This window comes from Nerophis ophidion, linkage group LG28 (genome assembly GCF_033978795.1).
Source record: "Nerophis ophidion isolate RoL-2023_Sa linkage group LG28, RoL_Noph_v1.0, whole genome shotgun sequence".
In the NCBI taxonomy this organism is placed as follows: Eukaryota; Metazoa; Chordata; class Actinopteri; order Syngnathiformes; family Syngnathidae; genus Nerophis; species Nerophis ophidion.
The window spans coordinates 5,909,854-5,928,399 of record NC_084638.1 but is presented as its reverse complement, the minus strand read 5'-3'; the positions used below and the strand labels follow the sequence as shown (position 1 = coordinate 5,928,399).

General features: G+C 44.5%; 1 protein-coding gene across 2 annotated transcripts in view; it reads left to right on the top strand.

Moving 5' to 3' along the window:
* Positions 1 to 18,546, top strand: part of ddx46 (DEAD (Asp-Glu-Ala-Asp) box polypeptide 46) — a 40,538-nt gene that overhangs the window by 13,626 nt on the left and 8,366 nt on the right. For both annotated transcript variants that reach the window (XM_061891445.1, XM_061891444.1), the window contains exons 12-17: positions 55 to 133; positions 7,300 to 7,382; positions 7,469 to 7,633; positions 11,588 to 11,750; positions 16,496 to 16,689; positions 16,749 to 16,886. In XM_061891445.1, coding sequence (XP_061747429.1) covers positions 55 to 133; positions 7,300 to 7,382; positions 7,469 to 7,633; positions 11,588 to 11,750; positions 16,496 to 16,689; positions 16,749 to 16,886 — 822 coding nt within the window. The remainder of the gene's footprint in view (positions 1 to 54; positions 134 to 7,299; positions 7,383 to 7,468; positions 7,634 to 11,587; positions 11,751 to 16,495; positions 16,690 to 16,748; positions 16,887 to 18,546) is intronic.

Below are 18,546 nucleotides of genomic sequence, written 5' to 3'. Positions count from 1 at the left end.
ACCCGGTAAAGACCCTCGTCACAATAACCGCAACGTTGGCTTGTTTGTCCGCAGATTGCCGAGTTGAAGCGAGGAGCCGAGATCATCGTGTGCACGCCGGGACGAATGATTGACATGCTGGGCGCCAACAGTGGTCAGTGCTCCAACACCTTCTAATGTACATGTGTACCCAGGCTGTAAACTGTGTTCTTGTCATGTGTTCTTTGTGAGTGGGACCACACCAAGTCCACTACAAATGTGTCTGTGTGTTTGTGCGTGCCTTTTTGTGTACACAGACACACACTGGGGTCGTCAAACCACTCAATCAATCAGATTCATCACGGGTTTGATGTGGATTAATTTCATGATTAGATATTATTTTTTCATCTATATTAATGCTGTTTCATTTTGCCTGAGCAAAGCGAGTGAAGAAAGAAGATATTATACAGTATTTGCAATTAACATGTTAAACAACTTAAAAGGCCTACTGAAATGAGATTTTCTTATTTAAACGGGGATAGCAGGTCCATTGTATGTGTCATACTTGATCATTGCGCGATATTGCCATATTTTTGCTGAAAGGATTTAGTAGAGAACATCGACAATAAAGTTCGCTAATTTTGGTCGCTAATAAAAAAGCCTTGCCTTTACCGGAAGTAGCAGACGATGTGCGCTTGACGTCACAGGTTGTAAGACACCGAACATCCTCACATTGTTTACAATCATAGCCAGCAGCAGCTAGAGCTATTCGGACCGGGAAAACGACAATTTCCCCATTAATTTGAGCGAGGATGAAATATTTGTGGCTGAGGATATTGATAGCGAAGGACTAGAAAAAAATAAAATAGATACAATTAATTTGAAAAAAAAAAAAGGCGATTGCATTGTGAGCAATTCAGATGTTTTTAGACACATTTACTTGGATAATTCTGGAAGGCCCCTTATCTGCTTATTTTTTTAATAGTGTTTTAGTGAGATTTTAAAGATTGAAAATTCATACCTCGAGGTTGGATGACTGCGGTGAACACGCAGTGTCTCAGAGAGAAGCCGAGGAGCCAAGCTCACAGCTGCCTTTTTTGACATGACAGCTGCTGCTGGCTGGATGACGAATAATCCATTGATGTCTCCGGTAAGATATATATCACAATTTCCCCATCCAAAAACATGCTGTTTGACGTAGAGAAACATGTTCGCTTGACCGCTCCGCTTCACAACTAACAAAGAAACACCGGCTGTGTCTCAGTGCTAAAGACAGCTGCAATCCACCGCTTTCCATCAACAGCATTGTTCTTTATTATCTCCATTATTTAATGAACAAATTGCAAAAGATTCAGCAACACAGATGTCCAAAATACTGTGTAATTACGCCATGAACAGAGACGACTTTTAGCCGTGTTTGGTACAGCGCTAATATTTCCTTACAGTCCGTGACGTCACGCGTACGCGTCATCATTCCGCGACGTTTTCAACAAGAAACTCGCGTGAAATTTAAAATTGCAATTTAGTCAACTAAAAAGGCCGTGTTGGCATGTGTTGCAATGTTAATATTTCATCATCGATATATAAACTATCAGACTGCATGGTTGGTAGTAGTGGGTTTCAGCAGGCCTTTAAAGGAGAACTACAGACAAGACAAGAACACATTTTTTATTTATTATTTATTATTTATTTTTTTATGCATTCTAATTAGTAAGATACTGCAAGTAAGAGGTGGCTAACAATGCATCCATCCATCCATCCATCCATCATCTTCCGCTTATCCGAGGTCGGGTCGCGGGGGCAACAGCCTAAGCAGGGAAACCCAGACTTCCCTCTCCCAAGCCACTTCGTCTAGCTCTTCCCGGGGGATCCCGAGGCGTTCCCAGGCCAGCCGGGAGACATAGTCTTCCCAACGTGTCCTGGGTCTTCCCCGTGGCCTCCTACCGGTTGGACGTGCCCTAAACACCTCCCTAGGGAGGCGTTCGGGTGGCATCCTGACCAGATGCCCGAACCACCTCATCTGGCTCCTCTCGATGTGAAGGAGCAGCGGCTTTACTTTGAGTTCCTCCCGGATGGCAGAGCTTCTCACCCTATCTCTAAGGGAGAGCCCCGCCACACGGCGGAGGAAACTCATTTCGGCCGCTTGTACCCGTGATCTTATCTTTTCGGTCATGACCCAAAGCTCATGACCATAGGTGAGGATGGGAACGTAGATCGACCGGTAAATTGAGAGCTTTGCCTTCCGGCTCAGCTCCTTCTTCACCACAACGGATCGGTACAACGTCCGCATTACTGAAGACGCCGCACCGATCCGCCTGTCGATCTCACGATCCACTCTTCCCCCACTCGTGAACAAGACTCCTAGGTACTTGAACTCCTCCACTTGGGGCAGGGTCTCCTCCCCAACCCGGAAATGGCACTCCACCCTTTTCCGGGTGAGAACCATGAACTCGGACTTGGAGGTGCTGATTCTCATTCCGGTCGCTTCACACTCGGCTGCGAACCGATCCAGCGAGAGCTGAAGATCCCGGTCAGATGAAGCCATCAGGACCACATCATCTGCAAAAAGCAGAGACCTAATCCTGCGGTTACCAAACCGGAACCCCTCAACGCCTTGACTGCGCCTAGAAATTCTGTCCATAAAAGTTATGAACAGAATCGGTGACAAAGGACAGCCTTGGCGGAGTCCAACCCTCACTGGAAATGTGTTCGACTTACTGCCGGCAATGCGGACCAAGCTCTGGCACTGATCGTACAGGGAGCGGACCGCCACAATAAGACAGTCCGATACCCCATACTCTCTGAGCACTCCCCACAGGACTTCCCGAGGGACACGGTCGAATGCCTTCTCCAAGTCCACAAAGCACATGTAGACTGGTTGGGCAAACTCCCATGCACCCTCAAGAACCCTGCCGAGAGTATAGAGCTGGTCCACAGTTCCACGACCAGGACGAAAACCACACTGTTCCTCCTGAATCCGAGGTTCGACTATCCGGCGTAGCCTCCTCTCCAGTACACCTGAATAAACCTTACCGGGAAGGCTGAGGAGTGTGATCCCACGATAGTTGGAACACACCCTCCGGTCCCCCTTCTTAAAGAGAGGAACCACCACCCCGGTCTGCCAATCCAGAGGTACCGCCCCCGATGTCCACGCGATGCTGCATAGTCTTGTCAACCAAGACATCCCCACAGCATCCAGAGCCTTAAGGAACTCCGGGGGGATCTCGTCCACCCCTGGGGCCTTGCCACCGAGGAGCTTTTTAACTACCTCAGCGACCTCAGCCCCAGAAATAGGAGAGTCCACCACAGATTCCCCAGGCACTGCTTCCTCATAGGAAGACGTGTTGGTGGGATTGAGGAGGTCTTCGAAGTATTCCTTCCACCTATCCACAACATCCGCAGTTGAGGTCAGCAGAACACCATCCGCACCATACACGGTGTTGATAGTGCACTGCTTCCCCTTCCTGAGGCGGCGGACGGTGGTCCAGAATCGCTTCGAAGCCGTCCGGAAGTCGTTTTCCATGGCTTCCCCGAACTCTTCCCATGTCCGAGTTTTTGCCTCCGCGACCGCTGAAGCTGCACACCGCTTGGCCTGTCGGTACCTGTCCACTGCCTCCGGAGTCCTATGAGCCAAAAGGACCCGATAGGACTCCTTCTTCAGCTTGACGGCATCCCTCACCGCTGGTGTCCACCAAGGGGTTTTAGGATTGCCGCCCCGACAGGCACCAACTACCTTGCGGCCACAGCTCCGATCTGCCGCCTCGACAATAGAGGTGCGGAACATGGTCCACTCGGACTCAATGTCCAGCACCTCCCTCGTGACATGTTCAAAGTTCTTCCGGAGGTGGGAATTGAAACTTTGTCTGACAGGAGACTCTGCCAGACGTTCCCAGCAGACCCTCACAATGCGTTTGGGCCTCCCAGGTCTGTCCGGCATCCTCCCCCACCATTGCAGCCAACTCACCACCAGGTGGTGATCGGTAGAAAGCTCCGCCCCTCTCTTCACCCGAGTGTCCAAAACATGAGGCCGCAAATCCGATGACACAACTACAAAGTCGATCATGGAACTGCGGCCTAGGGTGTCCTGGTGCCAAGTGCACATATGGACACGCTTATGTTTGAACATGGTGTTTGTTATGGACAAACTGTGACAAGCACAGAAGTCCAATAACAAAACACCACTCGGGTTCAGATCCGGGCGGCCATTCTTCCCAATCACGCCTCTCCAGGTTTCACTGTCGTTGCCAACGTGAGCGTTGAAGTCTCCCAGTAGGACAAGGGAATCACCCGGGGGAGCACTTTCCAGTACTCCCTCGAGTGTTCCCAAAAAGGGTGGGTATTCTGAACTGCTGTTTGGTGCATAAGCACAAACAACAGTCAGGACCCGTCCCCCCACCCGAAGGCGGAGGGAGGCTACCCTTTCGTCCACCGGGTTGAACTCCAACGTGCAGGCTTTGAGCCGGGGGGAAACAAGAATTGCCACCCCAGCCCGTCGCCTCTCACTGCCGGCAACGACAGAGTGGAAGAGGGTCCAATCCCTCTCGAGAGAAGTGGTTCCAGAGCCCTTGCTGTGCGTCGAAGCGAGTCCGACTATATCCAGCCGGAATTTCTCGACTTCGCGCACTAGCTCAGCCTCTTTCCCCCCCAGTGACGTGACGTTCCACGTCCCAAGAGCTAGCTTCTGTAGCCGAGGATCGGACCGCCAAGTGCCCTGCCTTCGGCTGTCGCCCAGCTCACAATGCACCCTACCTCTATGGGTGGTGAGCCCATTGGAGGGGTGACCCACGTTGCCTCTTCGGGCTGTGCCCGGCCGGGCCCCATGGGAACAGGCCCGGCCACCAGGCGCTCGCCATCGTGCCCCACCTCCGGGCCTGGCTCCAGAGGGGGGCCCCGGTGACCCGCGTCCGGGCGAGGGAAATCTGGGTCCATGCTTTTTCTTCTTCATAAAGGTCTTTGAGCTGCTCTTTGTCTGATCCCTCACCTAGAACCTGTTTGCCTTGGGAGACCCTACCAGGGGGCTTTATGCCCCCGGACAACATAGCTCCTAGGATCATTGGGACACGCAAACTCCTCTACCACGATAAGGTTGCAGCTCAGAGAGGAGCTAACAATGCAGCTAATGGGAATACACTGTTCCGCACATAAAGCCCTCTAAGAAATAGTCCTAAAAGTGTCAACAATAATCAAATTACATCTTGTGACCTAAATATCAACAAAGTATGCTATATTGTTATTTTAAGCGCTAACGCTGACCAACTATATTTAGTGGCGCCGTGATTGCATAGTTGATGCTGCTATATTGACATTTTAAGCTGCTGCATTGCTTATAAGTTGGTAAAAATACACATTTCCACTTTTTCCACATTTTTATTATTTTACAGCCTTAATCCAAAATTTTACAATTTTTTTGTCTTTTTTGGGATGGATGAAAGTGTTTCATTGTGAGGCATTAAAAGACAGAAAATGCAACGGGTCCATCAGACCCACAAACGCTGACTGAGTAACAACAATATGAACATAACAAAAGGGATAAAAAGACATCTACAAAATAATGAGCAATACTGTCAATTCTTATGTGCATGACATTTCTTTCTTACACAAAAACTTCCCATACATTGTCACATGGTCATTCAGCGGTACTGTGTGTGGAATTTTGAGGACAAAAATTTATGTATTCCATAATGGAACAAAGCTGTATAACATAACAATGTGGAAAAAGTGAAGCGCTGTGAATACTTTGAAAATGCACTGTATATTACTACGGTAAAAGCTAAAATACCGTACTTCCTTGAATAGCCGCCGGTACGCTAATTAATTTAAAACCTCTTCTCACTCCTGCGCTTATTCAAGGCATGCGGTAAAAGTAAGCAGGCACTAATAATTTTAAAATCTCTTCTCACCCCTGCGCTTACCAATGGCAAGCAGTAAAAAATTGAGTGTGGTAAAAAGAATAATTTATAAAAAATTCTTCTGCGTCCGCGACCCGGTGGTTGAGGACCACTGCTCTACAACATGTCATCACGCCCACCTTTACACCATGCCTTCTGTGTGCCAGCCGGACGCATGCATTTCGCTGCTTCTCATACGAGATTGCAATGCATACTTAGTCAACAGCCACACCTTTTACACTGATGGTTGTGATATAAACAACTTTAACACTGTTACTAATATGTGCCACACTCTGTGAACCCACACCAAACACATTTCTGGAGAACATCGGCTCTGTAACACATTATAAACGCAACATAACAACTACCCACAATGCCATGCATCCATGACTCTTGGCTATATTATACACGCGCCCCCAACCCCGCCCACCTCAACCGACGCATGGGGAGGGGGGCATGGGGGGGTGTTGGTGCTAGCGGGGTGTATAATATAGCCGGTAAGAGTCATGGATGCATTGCATTCTGGGTAAGTGTTATGTTGCGTTTATAATGTGTTACAGAGCCGATGTTCTCCAGAAATGTGTTTGTTATTCTTGTTTGGTGTGGGTTCACAGTGTGTGGCGCATATTAGTAAACGTGTCAAAGTTGTTTTATATCACAACTATCAGTGTGATCTGTATGGCTGCGGAACAAGACCCCTGGTTTACACATAGTACGAGCGAAAAAAACCTCCTCCGCCATTTTGTAAATGACGACAGGGGAAGCGTCACTCGTGACGTCACGAATTTGACCCGGCAGTAAAAGTAAGCATGCGCTTATAAATTTGGGTAGTGAGTTTGACCCGGCAGTAATTCAAGGCAGGCGCATATTAAATGCCCGGCGGCTATTCAAGGAAATACGGTACTCATCCAGTACTTCTTACTAAACTGTTATCTGACTGCTTTTTGGATGTGTCTTGTCTACAAGAGCGAAGATCAGGGCAGGTGCAGGTAGGTGCACCTGGGGCCATGTGAAAGCCTGATGAATGCTCATCCAAGTGTTGTTTATAAATGCATACATTAAAAGGTTTTGAGGGTGCTTCTGTTTTTTCCACACATGCCATGTAATCTGTAATATGTTTCCCTTTTAGGTGAAAAGGCGTTTGGTCAGATAGTGCTTGATGGGACTCCATCCCTCTCTTGTTTTGTATCTTGAGGCTGTTTTCTGACTTTTACAGGTCTCCCCATGCCAATGAGATGGTACGCAAGACCTGAAATAGCCAAAGCAAAATTGAGCCAGAAATAAAGATGACAGTTTACAAATGCAACCCAGTAATCTACAATGTTTAAAAGAAGTCAGGATGAAGTAGTCTAGTCTTTTTTTATTTGCTCCATTATTAGCTTCACGCCTTTTGAAAAATAATGTATGATTTGTCTAAACGGTTTGATCCATGCTCCTCTACCTTGATGTCCAGGTCGTGTCACCAATCTGCGCAGAGCGACCTATGTGGTGCTGGATGAAGCTGACAGGATGTTTGACATGGGCTTTGAGCCACAGGTGGGCACCAGACCAGATTGCTTTGAAGCTTTGTTCAAGTCAGCCATTAATAGTCGACATTGACTAATCTCTGGTTCCTCCGCCAGGTAATGCGCATCGTGGACAATGTTCGTCCTGATCGGCAGACGGTGATGTTCTCCGCCACTTTCCCCAGAGCCATGGAAGCTCTCGCTCGAAGGATCCTGGCTAAGCCTCTCGAGATCCTGGTGGGAGGCCGCAGCGTGGTCTGCTCCGATGTGGAACAACACGTGGTAAGCCTTCTTGTTGAAATGTTCTGATGGCTTACATAAAAACAACCAAAATAGCCTGTGAAATCAATTCGCTCTTCCTTTTTGGACGTTACGATCTGGCTGCAATATGGCCAATTGAGGTAATGATCCACTAGACCCAGCAGATAGCGCTTCAAAGTGAAAAGCCTGCTTTGTCGTGTCTCTAACTGCTAAAATCATTGACAAGCTGCTTCACATTGAATATTTTTGAAGGTAGATTATTGCATATTGTTCAAGTATGTAGCAAATTGAGACAAGAATATGTTGACTGATAGTCTAAAAGTAACATGTCTTACTTCATTCCTTATTTTCCCACTTTTATGCATGTATAAAGGATAAAAATTGCAAAACGAATCGCAATTTTGGAGAGAAAAATCTCAATTAGTTTTTTTCTCAATTGTACAACACTAGTAAAACCTCCACACTGAAAAAAATGCCCCTTTTAAAAATATTCCGTATTTCCTTGATTAGCCGCCGGGCAGGTAATATGCGCCTGCCTTGAATTACTGCCGGGTAAAACTCGCTCCCCAAATTTATTAGCGCATGCTTACTTTTACCATCAGGTCAAATTTGTGACGTCACAAGTGACGCTTCCCTTGCCGTCATTTCCAAAATGGCGGAGGAGTTTTTTAAAGCTTTTACTGTGTGTAAACCAGGGGTCTTGTTCCACATCCATACAGATCACACTAATGGTTGTGATATAAAACAATTTTAACACTCTTACTAATATGCGCCACACTCTTTGAACCCTAACCAAACAAGAATAACTAACACATTTCGGGAGAACATTGGCTCTGCAACACATAAACGCAACATAAGAATTACCCAGAATTCCAATGCATCCATGACTCTTTGCTATATTATACACCCGCTAGCATACCCCCCCCTCTCCATGCGTCAGTTAAGGTGGGCGGGGTTGGGGGCGCGTGTATAATATAGCAAAGAGTCATGGATGCATTGGAATTCTGGGTAATTCTTATGTTGCGTTTATAATGTGTTACAGAGCCGATGTTCTCCTGAAATGTGTTTGGTTAGGGTTCACAGAGTGTGGCGCATATTAGTAAGAGTTTTAAAGTTGTTTATATCATAACCATCAGATGTGGCTGTTGACCAAGTATGCATTGCAATCTCGTATGAGAAGCAGCGAATTGCATGCGTCCTACCAGCACGCAGATAGCATGGAGCAAAGGTGCAAATGGTCCCCAACCACCAGGGCTGCGGCCGCAGAAGAATTTTTAATAATTTTTTTTTTAGCACACTCAATTTTTTACTGCATCCCATTGGTAAGCGCAGGGGTGAGAAGAGGTGTTAAAATATTTAGCACCTGCTTACTTTTACCGCATGCCTTGAATAAGCGCAGGAGTGAGAAGAGGTTTTAAATTAATTAGCGCTCCGGCTGCTATTCAAGGAAATACGGTATATCACTGGTATTTAAATAATACAGCTTTTTTTTTTGCCTGTAATGAACAAAACAATTCAGCTTTAAAAACTTAAGTGATCTTGAAATTAGCAACTAAAACGTATTAGCTATACTTAATAGTAGGGATGTCCGATAATATCGGACTGCCGATATTTTCGTCCGATAAACGCTTTAAAATGTAATATCGGAAATTATCGGTATCGGTTTCATGATTTTCAGTATCTGTTTCAAAAAGTAAAATTCATAACGATTTATTATGCCGCTGTGTAAACGTACGTAGGGAGAAGTACAGAGCGGCAGTTAACCTTAAAGGCACTTCCTTTGCGTGCCGGCTCAGTCTCATAATACCTACGGCTTTTCACACACACAAGTGAATGCAAAGCATACTTGCTCAACCGCCTTACAGGTCACACTGAGGGTGGTCGTATAAACAACTTTAAAGGCCTACTGAAATGAGATTTTCTTATTTGAACGGGGATAGCAGGTCCATTCTATGTGTCATACTTGATCATTTCGCGATATTGCCATATTTTTGCTGAAAGGATTTAGTAGAGAACATCCATGATAAAGTTTGCAACTGTCGGTGTTAAGAGAAAAGCCCTGCCTCTACCGGAAGTCGCAGAGGATGACATCACAAGTGTGGGGGCTCCTCACATATTCACATTGTTTTTAATGGGAGCCTCCAACAAAATGTGCCATTCGGAACGAGAAAACAACATTTTCCCCATTAATTTGAGCGAGGATGAAAGATTTGTGTTTGAGGATATTGATAGCGAAGGACTAGGGAAAGAAAAAAAAACGCGTAAAAAAAACCGCAAATGCATTGGGACGGATTCTGATGTTTTTAAACACATTTACCAGGATAATTCTGGGAAATCCCTTATATTTCTATTGTGTTGCTAGTGTTTTAGTGAGTTAAATAGTACCTGATAGTCGAAAGGGTGTCTCCACGGGTGTCTTGACGCACAGTGTCTCAGTGGAGTCGACGGCAGCTTCATGGACGGCCCAAGCTCAGCTTTTCTCTGGTAAGAAGCAACTTTTTAACCACGATTTTCTCACCGAAACCTGCTGGTTGACATTTGGTCTGGATTCATGTTCGCTTGACCGCGCTCTGATCCATCGTAAATTTTCACCTCCGGGAATTTTAAACAAGGAATCACCGTGTGTTTGTGTGGCTAAAGGCTAAAGCTTCCCAACTCCATCTTTCTACTGTGACTTCTCCAGTATTAATTGAACAAATTGCAAACGATTCAGCAACACAGATCTCCAAAATACTGTGTAATTATGTGGTAAAAGCAGACGACATTTAGTTGTGTGTGTGTGCGAAGCGCTCATACTTCCTAAAAACGCGTGACGTCTTGCGTACACGTCATCATTACACGACGTTTTCAAGACTAAACTCCCGGGAAATTTAAAATTGTAATTTACTAAACTAAAAAGGCCGTATTGGCATGTGTTGCAATGTTAATATTTCATCATTGATATATAAACTATCAGACTGCGTGGTGGGTAGTAGTGGGTTTCAGTAGGCCTTTAACACTGTTACAAATATGCGCCACACTGCGAACCCACACCAAACAAGAATGACAAACACATTTCGGGAGAACATCCGCACTGTGACACAACATAAACAAAACAGAACAAATAACCAGAACCCCTTGCGGCACTGACTCTTCCGGGACGCTACTATATACAGCCCCGTTTCCCCCCACCCCCCACCCCACCCCAGCCCAGCCCCGCCCACCTCAACCTCCTCATAGTCTCTCACGCAGAGCATGTCCCAAATTATAAGCTGCTGTTTTGAGGCATGTTAAAAAAATAATGCACTTTGTGCCTCCAATAATAAATATGGCAGTGCCATGTTGGCATTTTTTTTCAATAACTTGAGTTGATTTATTTCGGAAAACGTTGTTACATTGTTTAATGCATCCAGTGGTGCATCACAACAACATTAGGCATAATAATGTGTTAATTCCATGACTGTATATATCTGCATCGGTTGACATCGGTATCGGTAATTAAGAGTTGGACAATATCGGAATATCGGTAAAAAAGCAATTATCGGACATCTCTACTTAGTAGTATTAAGTTTTTTGTCTTACAACAAACTTATGATGCTTAAAAGTAGTATTTTTTTCCTCAAAAGATCTATTGTCTAAAAAAACGTGTCTCACTGAAAAATTACTATTAAGGGGATTGTGACTTGTAATAAGTTTGTTCATATTTTTTTCTTTACTAGAAATTGAAAATATATACTTGGTGAGATTGTGAGTTTTTCCCCAGTGTACTTGTCACAACAGGATGTACCTCCTTTCATTTTTTATTGCAGCATTCAATGTTATTTTCTATGTTTGTTTACTCATTACGTTTTTCTCAACATTTAGTCATGCATGCATTCATACATTCATGTATTATTTGCTAGGAGATTCTTTGTGCATTGTTGCCAAGTAGAATCCTAATATGTTCCTGTTGGAGATCAAGTAAACTCTGGCATTGTTTAATATTTGCTCTTGCAGCTCGTGATTGAGGAGGACAAGAAGTTCCTGAAGCTCCTGGAGATCCTGGGCCACTATCAGGAAAAGGGCTCCGTCATCATTTTTGTGGACAAACAGGAGCACGCCGACGCTCTCCTCAAAGATCTGATGAAGGCCTCTTACCCCTGCATGTCCCTGCATGGAGGTATTGCTCCACCTCTGAGGAGAAACTTGCAAAAATGATTTAGCAATTTTCCAGTCCTGAAAAATCTTTAAATGTGCCGGAAACTCTTCAAGTTATTCTGGGAACTGCTTTATTTGACTCACCTGCTTTGTAAATGAGGTAGTTTTCGCCTCGTCTTCTGGGCAACTTTAAGGCACAGCACCTGTCTCCCTCCAGCCGGTGCACAGCCCCAGGTGATGCTGACAGCTAATCATATTTGTTTATTCCAGTTTTTATGGTAACGTTCTAAGTCATAAATTGTTAATAACATAAAAACTATTTGCAGCAAATTTGACACGTTTGGGGAGGTTTTGACATGGTGGAGGAGCTGCTTATGGATAATAACATGTTGATAACATAAAAACTATAATAGACAAAACATGTTTGCAGCACAAACAAATGGGAGAAGTTTGGAGAGATTTGGACAGGGCGGGGAGGGCTGTTGTAGTAAATAGTGGCGACTGTAGCGACATCCACATTAGAACTATTACTTTTTCAAACAATGCTCATTAGTGTCAATATTTTTCTAAAGCAAGGGGAAAAGCGTTGGTGAAGGTGTTTTGTGCAACCTCTGAATGAGTGAAGGCAGAGGATGGGTGGGCGGTAGAACCAGGAAATTATGTACAAAAGGCCCAAACATACTCTGATGCTGTGTGATTACAGTCTGGTGTGCGGTGAGGAATTATGCAGTTTTACCTATTTGGGTTAAAAATATTTTTTGCAAATCAGTAATTATGGTCTGCAAATAATGTGCTGTCTAGAGCCGGCAGAGTAACTATGTTATACCATACCATATCAGTAGGTGGAAGCCGGTAGCTAATTGCTTTGTAGGCGACAGCGGGACGCAGTGTGCAGGTAAAAAGGTATCTAATGCTTAAACCTAAAATAAAAAAAGGTGAGTGCCTCTAAGAAAAGGCATTAAAGCTTAGGGATGGCTATGTAGAACGAAACTAAAACTGAACTGGCTACAAAGTAAACAAAAACAGAATGCTGGACGACAGCAAAAACTTACAGCATGTGGAGCAGAGACGGCGTCCACAAAGTACATCCGTACATGACATGACAACAATATCCACACAAAAAAAAAAGACGGCAACAAATTAAATATTCTTGATGGGGTTAGTGCGTCTGCCTCACAATACGAAGGTCCTGCAGCCCTGGGTTCAATCCCAGGCTCGGGATCTTTCTGTGTGGAGTTTGCATGTCCTCCCCGTGAATGCGTGGGTTCCCTCCGGGTACTCCGGCTTCCTCCCACTTCCAAAGACATGCACCTGGGGATAGGTTGATTGGCAACACTAGTGTGTGAATGTTGTCCCTCTATCTGTGTTGGCCCTGTGCTGAGTTGGCGACTTGTCCAGGGTGTACACCGCCTTCCGCCCGATTGTAGCTGTGATAGGTGCTAGCGCCCCCTGCGACCCCAAAAGGGAATAAGCAGTAGGAAATGGATGGATGGATGGATTGCTAAAACAAAGCAGGTGCGGGGAATAGCGCTGAAAGGAAGACGTGAAACTGCAACAGGAAAGAAAAGCCACCAAAATAGGAGCGCAAGACAAGAACTAAAACACTACTCACGGGAAAACGCCAAAAAACTCAAAATAAGTCAGGGTGTGATGTGACGGGTCGTAACAGGTGACCTACTTTGAGAGAAGAACTATATTGATGCATGGTTGGTTATGGTTTTAAGTCATATCCAACAATTGCGACAATGACTATTTATTGTCTTTTTTGCTTAATTTTTTAATGATTTCTGCTGGTGGTGGTGCCTCTGGATTTTTTTCGATGGAAAAAAATGTGCTACGGCTCAAAAAAGGTTAAAAAAAATACTGCTATGATGGATTGTAGTCAGTTGCTCTTACTCAAAGCAGACATACGCCGAGCATGTGCACGCCAAGCTCAAATGTGGAGCGAGCATACAAAACACTGCTCAGCATTACATGTGACACCATCTGTATTTTGTCACTAAAGCTTATCATGAAATTCAAATCAGGCCATTCCCATGACTCAGCTGCAAGACAATTTACATCACAGGTAATGTCCCTTGTCAAACTACCGGCAACGTTTTGGTCGCAAGAATACTCCTCTTCCGCGTCTCTTGGAGTGTTTGATGTCCGTACAAACCACTGCTGCTTTGCCAGAGGAACAGCTAAACGGGTAGAGCAGCTGCACTGCCTCATCGTCAATGTATCACACTTAAACAGGGACAGAAACAGGGATTGTAGGAAACTACAACACGGAAGTGCACGTGACTATGAAAGCGCTGATGACTGTGAGCACCTTTTTAAAAAGGCGACCAATCACACGGAGCTATCATTTTTTGGAGGTGCATGGAAGGGCCACATGAGATGGGTGACATGAGCGGCAATGGCCAATAATTGACCATTTTATTGTATATTTTGAAGTACAGTGTAAAAAAAAACCTGTACATTTTAGAGTAAAAAACTGCTTCAATCACTAGATTTATACTAGTAAACATACAATTCTTTTTCCATTAGTGAATGAATGTCTGTGAATGAGACGAATATTGTCAAGCGCTTTGGGTATCCTACAGATATAGTATAGCCCCACATAAATAAATACAGAATATTTACAACATTAGAAAAAACATAAAAACAATAAAAAATAATATTTACAACATTAGTCAGCACAGTGGAGGTGGGATTAGTGCGTCTGCCTCACGATACAAAGGGCCTGGGTTCGATCCTGCGCTCGGGATCTTTCTGTGTGGAGTTTGCATGTTCTCCCCGTGACTGCGTGGGTTCCCTCCGGGTACTCCGGCTTCCTCCCACTTCCAAAGACATGCATGCAGCGGGAATAGGTTGATTGGCAACACTAAATTGGCCCAAGTGTGTGAATGTGAGTGTGAATGTTGTCCATCTGTGTTGACCCTGCGATGAGGTGGCGACTTGTCCAGGGTGTACACCGCCTTCCGCCCGATTGTAGCTGAGATAGCAACATTTCACTTTAAATGGAAAAACAGTACCACTGTTTTATTTTTGTGGAAATAAAAATACACTGTGTAAACAACCCTAGATTTTACAGTAAAAAAAACAAAACAACCGGCAGCTCAGTCGACATAATTTTACCATACACACTGGTAGTTTTTTCAATTTACAATAATACACCACCGTACATTTTACTGTAAAGTATATTGTCATTTTTACAGTGAACAGTCTGATTTTTAAAATGCTTTTAAAGGCCTACTGAAACCCACTCCTACCGACCACACACGCAGTCTGATAGTTTATACATCAATGATGAAATATTAACATTGCAACACATGCCAATACGGCCTTTTTAGTTTACTAAACTGCAATTTTAAATTTCGCGCGGAAGTATCAGCTAAAATGTCGCGGTATGATGACACGTGCGCGTGACGTCACGCATTGTAGAGGACATTTTGGTCCAGCAACGTTCACAGCTATAAGTCGTCTCTTTTCATCGCATAATTCCACAGTATTCTGGACATCTGTGTTGCTGAATCTTTTGCAATTTGTTCAATTATTAATGGAGACATCAAAGAAGAAAGATGTAGGTGGGAAGCGGTGTATTGCGGCCGCCTTTAGCCACACAAACACAGACAGTGTTTCCTTGTTTACATTCCCAAAAGATGACGGTGAAGCTTTAATATGGAACAGAGCGGTCCAGCGAACATGGTTCCCTGCCACATGTCAACCGGCAGGTTTCGGTGAGAAAATGGTGGTATTAAGTCGGCTCTTACTGTAGACTTGAGCGGAGAGCTTGCGTCGTTCCTCCTGCACCTGTCAAAGAGGCAGCTGCGACTCTCTTGCCTCCTCCCACCGGCCGCCCCCGACCGTCAGGTGCTTCCACCGTGGAGTAGGGAAGAAAAAAAAAATCTCAAGCTGGCCCGACCGGCTGCCTTCGCCTCGTCGAGAAACGTGGCTTCCCTCTGAGACACTGGCGGTCACCACACCCGTGGCCACACCCCTCCGTCTTTCAGGTTGTACAGTTACGACCATATAATCTCACTAAAACACTAGTAACACAATAAGCAGATAAGGGATTTTCCAGAATTATCTTAGTACATTTTTCCAATAACATCTGAATCGCTCTGCCGTCCAGTTTTTTGTTTTCTAGTCCTTCACTCTTACTTTCCTCATCCACGAATATTTCATCCTCGCTCAAATAAATGGGGAAATTGTCGCTTTCTCGGTCCGAATCACTCTCGCTACTGGTGGCCATGATTGTAAACAATGTTCCGATGTGAGGAGCTCCACAACCCGTGACGTCATGCGCACATCGTCTGCGACTTCCGGTACAGGCAAGGCTTTTTTATTAGCGACCAAAAGTTGCAAACTTTATCGTCGATGTTCTCTACTAAATCCTTTCAGCAAAAATATGGCAATATCGCGAAATGATCAAGTATGACATAGAATGGACCTGCTATCCCCGTTTAAATAAGAACATCTCATTTCAGTAGGCCTTCAAATCATAAGTCAAAGTAGGGTTATATAATGTAAAATATATTAAAATTTAAAAGGTATGCAATTTGTTTTTGGTCCAAATAGAAAGAAAATAATACATTTAGTAAGAAGAGATTAGGTACTTTATTGATGCAGTCTTTCCTGGCATTGGCGGGACTTATAAAATGATGTGGCCCTCGGCTTTGCGTTTGACTCCTGCCTATTAATCAGTGTATGACGTGATAGAATAATGTTAGGGAACCCTGAGAAAGTTTTCATTCTATTGCTTCGTCACGAACCTTGCAGGCATCGACCAGTACGACAGAGACAGCATCATCAACGACTTTAAAAACGGCGCCTGCCGCCTGATGGTGGCCACCTCCGTGGCAGCCCGAGGTCTGGATGTCAAACAGCTCATCCTGGTGGTCAACTACAACTGCCCCAACCACTACGAGGACTACGTGCACAGGGCGGGACGCACGGGCAGGGCTGGCAACAAGGTATGTGCCACCTTCACGACATGCATCGTTGGAGATGACGCTGGGCGCCTCCTTTCCAGGGTTTCGCCTACACTTTCATCACGGAGGATCAGGTCCGCTACGCTGGTGACATCATCAAAGCCTTGGAGCTCAGCAGTTCCCTCGTCCCGGCGGAGCTGGAACAGCTTTGGGCCTCCTTTAAAGACCAGCAGAAAGCGGTAGGACGAAGAAAAAGCTTCTTGTGGGGCTCCATTCATTCCTCCATTGATTTATTAATTCATCCATTCATTCGTTCATCTATTCACCCACCCATCCATTGAGCCATTCATCCAGCAATCAGTGTGTGAATGGGTGAATGTGGAAATAGTGTCAAAGCGCTTTGAGTGCCTTGAAGGCAGAAAAGCGCTATACAAGTATCACCCATTTACAATTGAGTCATTGATCCATCATCCATTCATCTTTCGATTCACTATTCATTTATTTACACATTCCTTCGTTAATTTGCTCAGTCATTCATTTGATTGATCAATTCCTTCATTCTTCCATTGATTTGTCTGTTCATTCATTCAGCCAGCCATTCGTTGATTCATCCATGTATCCATTGAGTCGTTCATTCATCATTCAGTCATCCATCCATTGATTTTTTTTCATTGATACAGCCATTGATTCATCCCTTTACCCTTTATTTTATCAATTTATTCATTCATCTATCGATTGATTGATCCAACCATCCATTTCCTACCGGGAGAGGTGGTGACTATATTAGCTGCACTCCAACCATTCATTCATTCATGTGAATTGTGAATTATATTTATATAGCGCTTTTCTCAAGTGACTCAAAGCGCTTTACATAATGAAACCCAATATTTAAGTTACATTTAAACCAGTGTGGGTGGCACTGGGAGCAGGTGGGTAAAGTGTCTTGCCCAAGGACACAACGGCAGTGACTAGGATGGTGGAAGCGGGAATCGAACCTGCAACCCTCAAGTTGCTGGCACGGCCACTCTACCAACCGAGGTACGCCGCCCTCATTCATTCATTCATCAAGCCGTCCATTTTGCTACCGTTTGCTCCTCTGTGTATCGGGAAAACTCTATTTATTCATTCCTTCAGCCATAGATTTTTCCATTGATACAGCCATAGATTCATCCATTCATCCATTCATTCATCCATCAAATGATTGATTTATTTATCTATTTATTCCATCAATTGATTGATCCATTCTCTACCGCTTGCCCCTCACGGGAGAGCTGGGGCCTATATTAGCTGCGCTCCAACCATCCAGTCATCTGTACATCCATTCATTCATTCATCAAGCCGTCCATTTTCTAGCGTTTTGTCCCTCTCAGTAAAGCGGGGGAACTCCATCCATACATTCATTCAGCCCTAGATTTATCAATTGATACAGCCATTGATTTATCCATTTATCCATTCATTCATCTTTTATTTTATCCATCAAATGATTGATTTATTTAGTCATTGATCTATCAATTGATTGATCCATTTTCTACCGCTTGGCCTTCACGGGAAAGCTGGGGCTTATATTAGCTGCACTCCATCCATTCATTCATCCATCCATCTGTCCATCCATTCATTCATTCATCAAGCTGTCCATTTCCTAGCACTTGCCCCTCTCAGGGTAGCGGGGGAACTCCATCCATCCATTCATTCATTCAGCCACAGATTTTTTTTTTTATTGATACAGCCATAGATTCATCCATTTATCCATTCATTCATCCTTTTTTTTTATCCATTAAATGATTGTTTTTTTTTACCCATTTATTAATTCATTCATCGATTGATTGATCCCTCCATCCATTCTCTACTGCTTGCCCCTCGCAGGAGAGCTGGGGTCTATATTAGCTGCAATCCAACCAT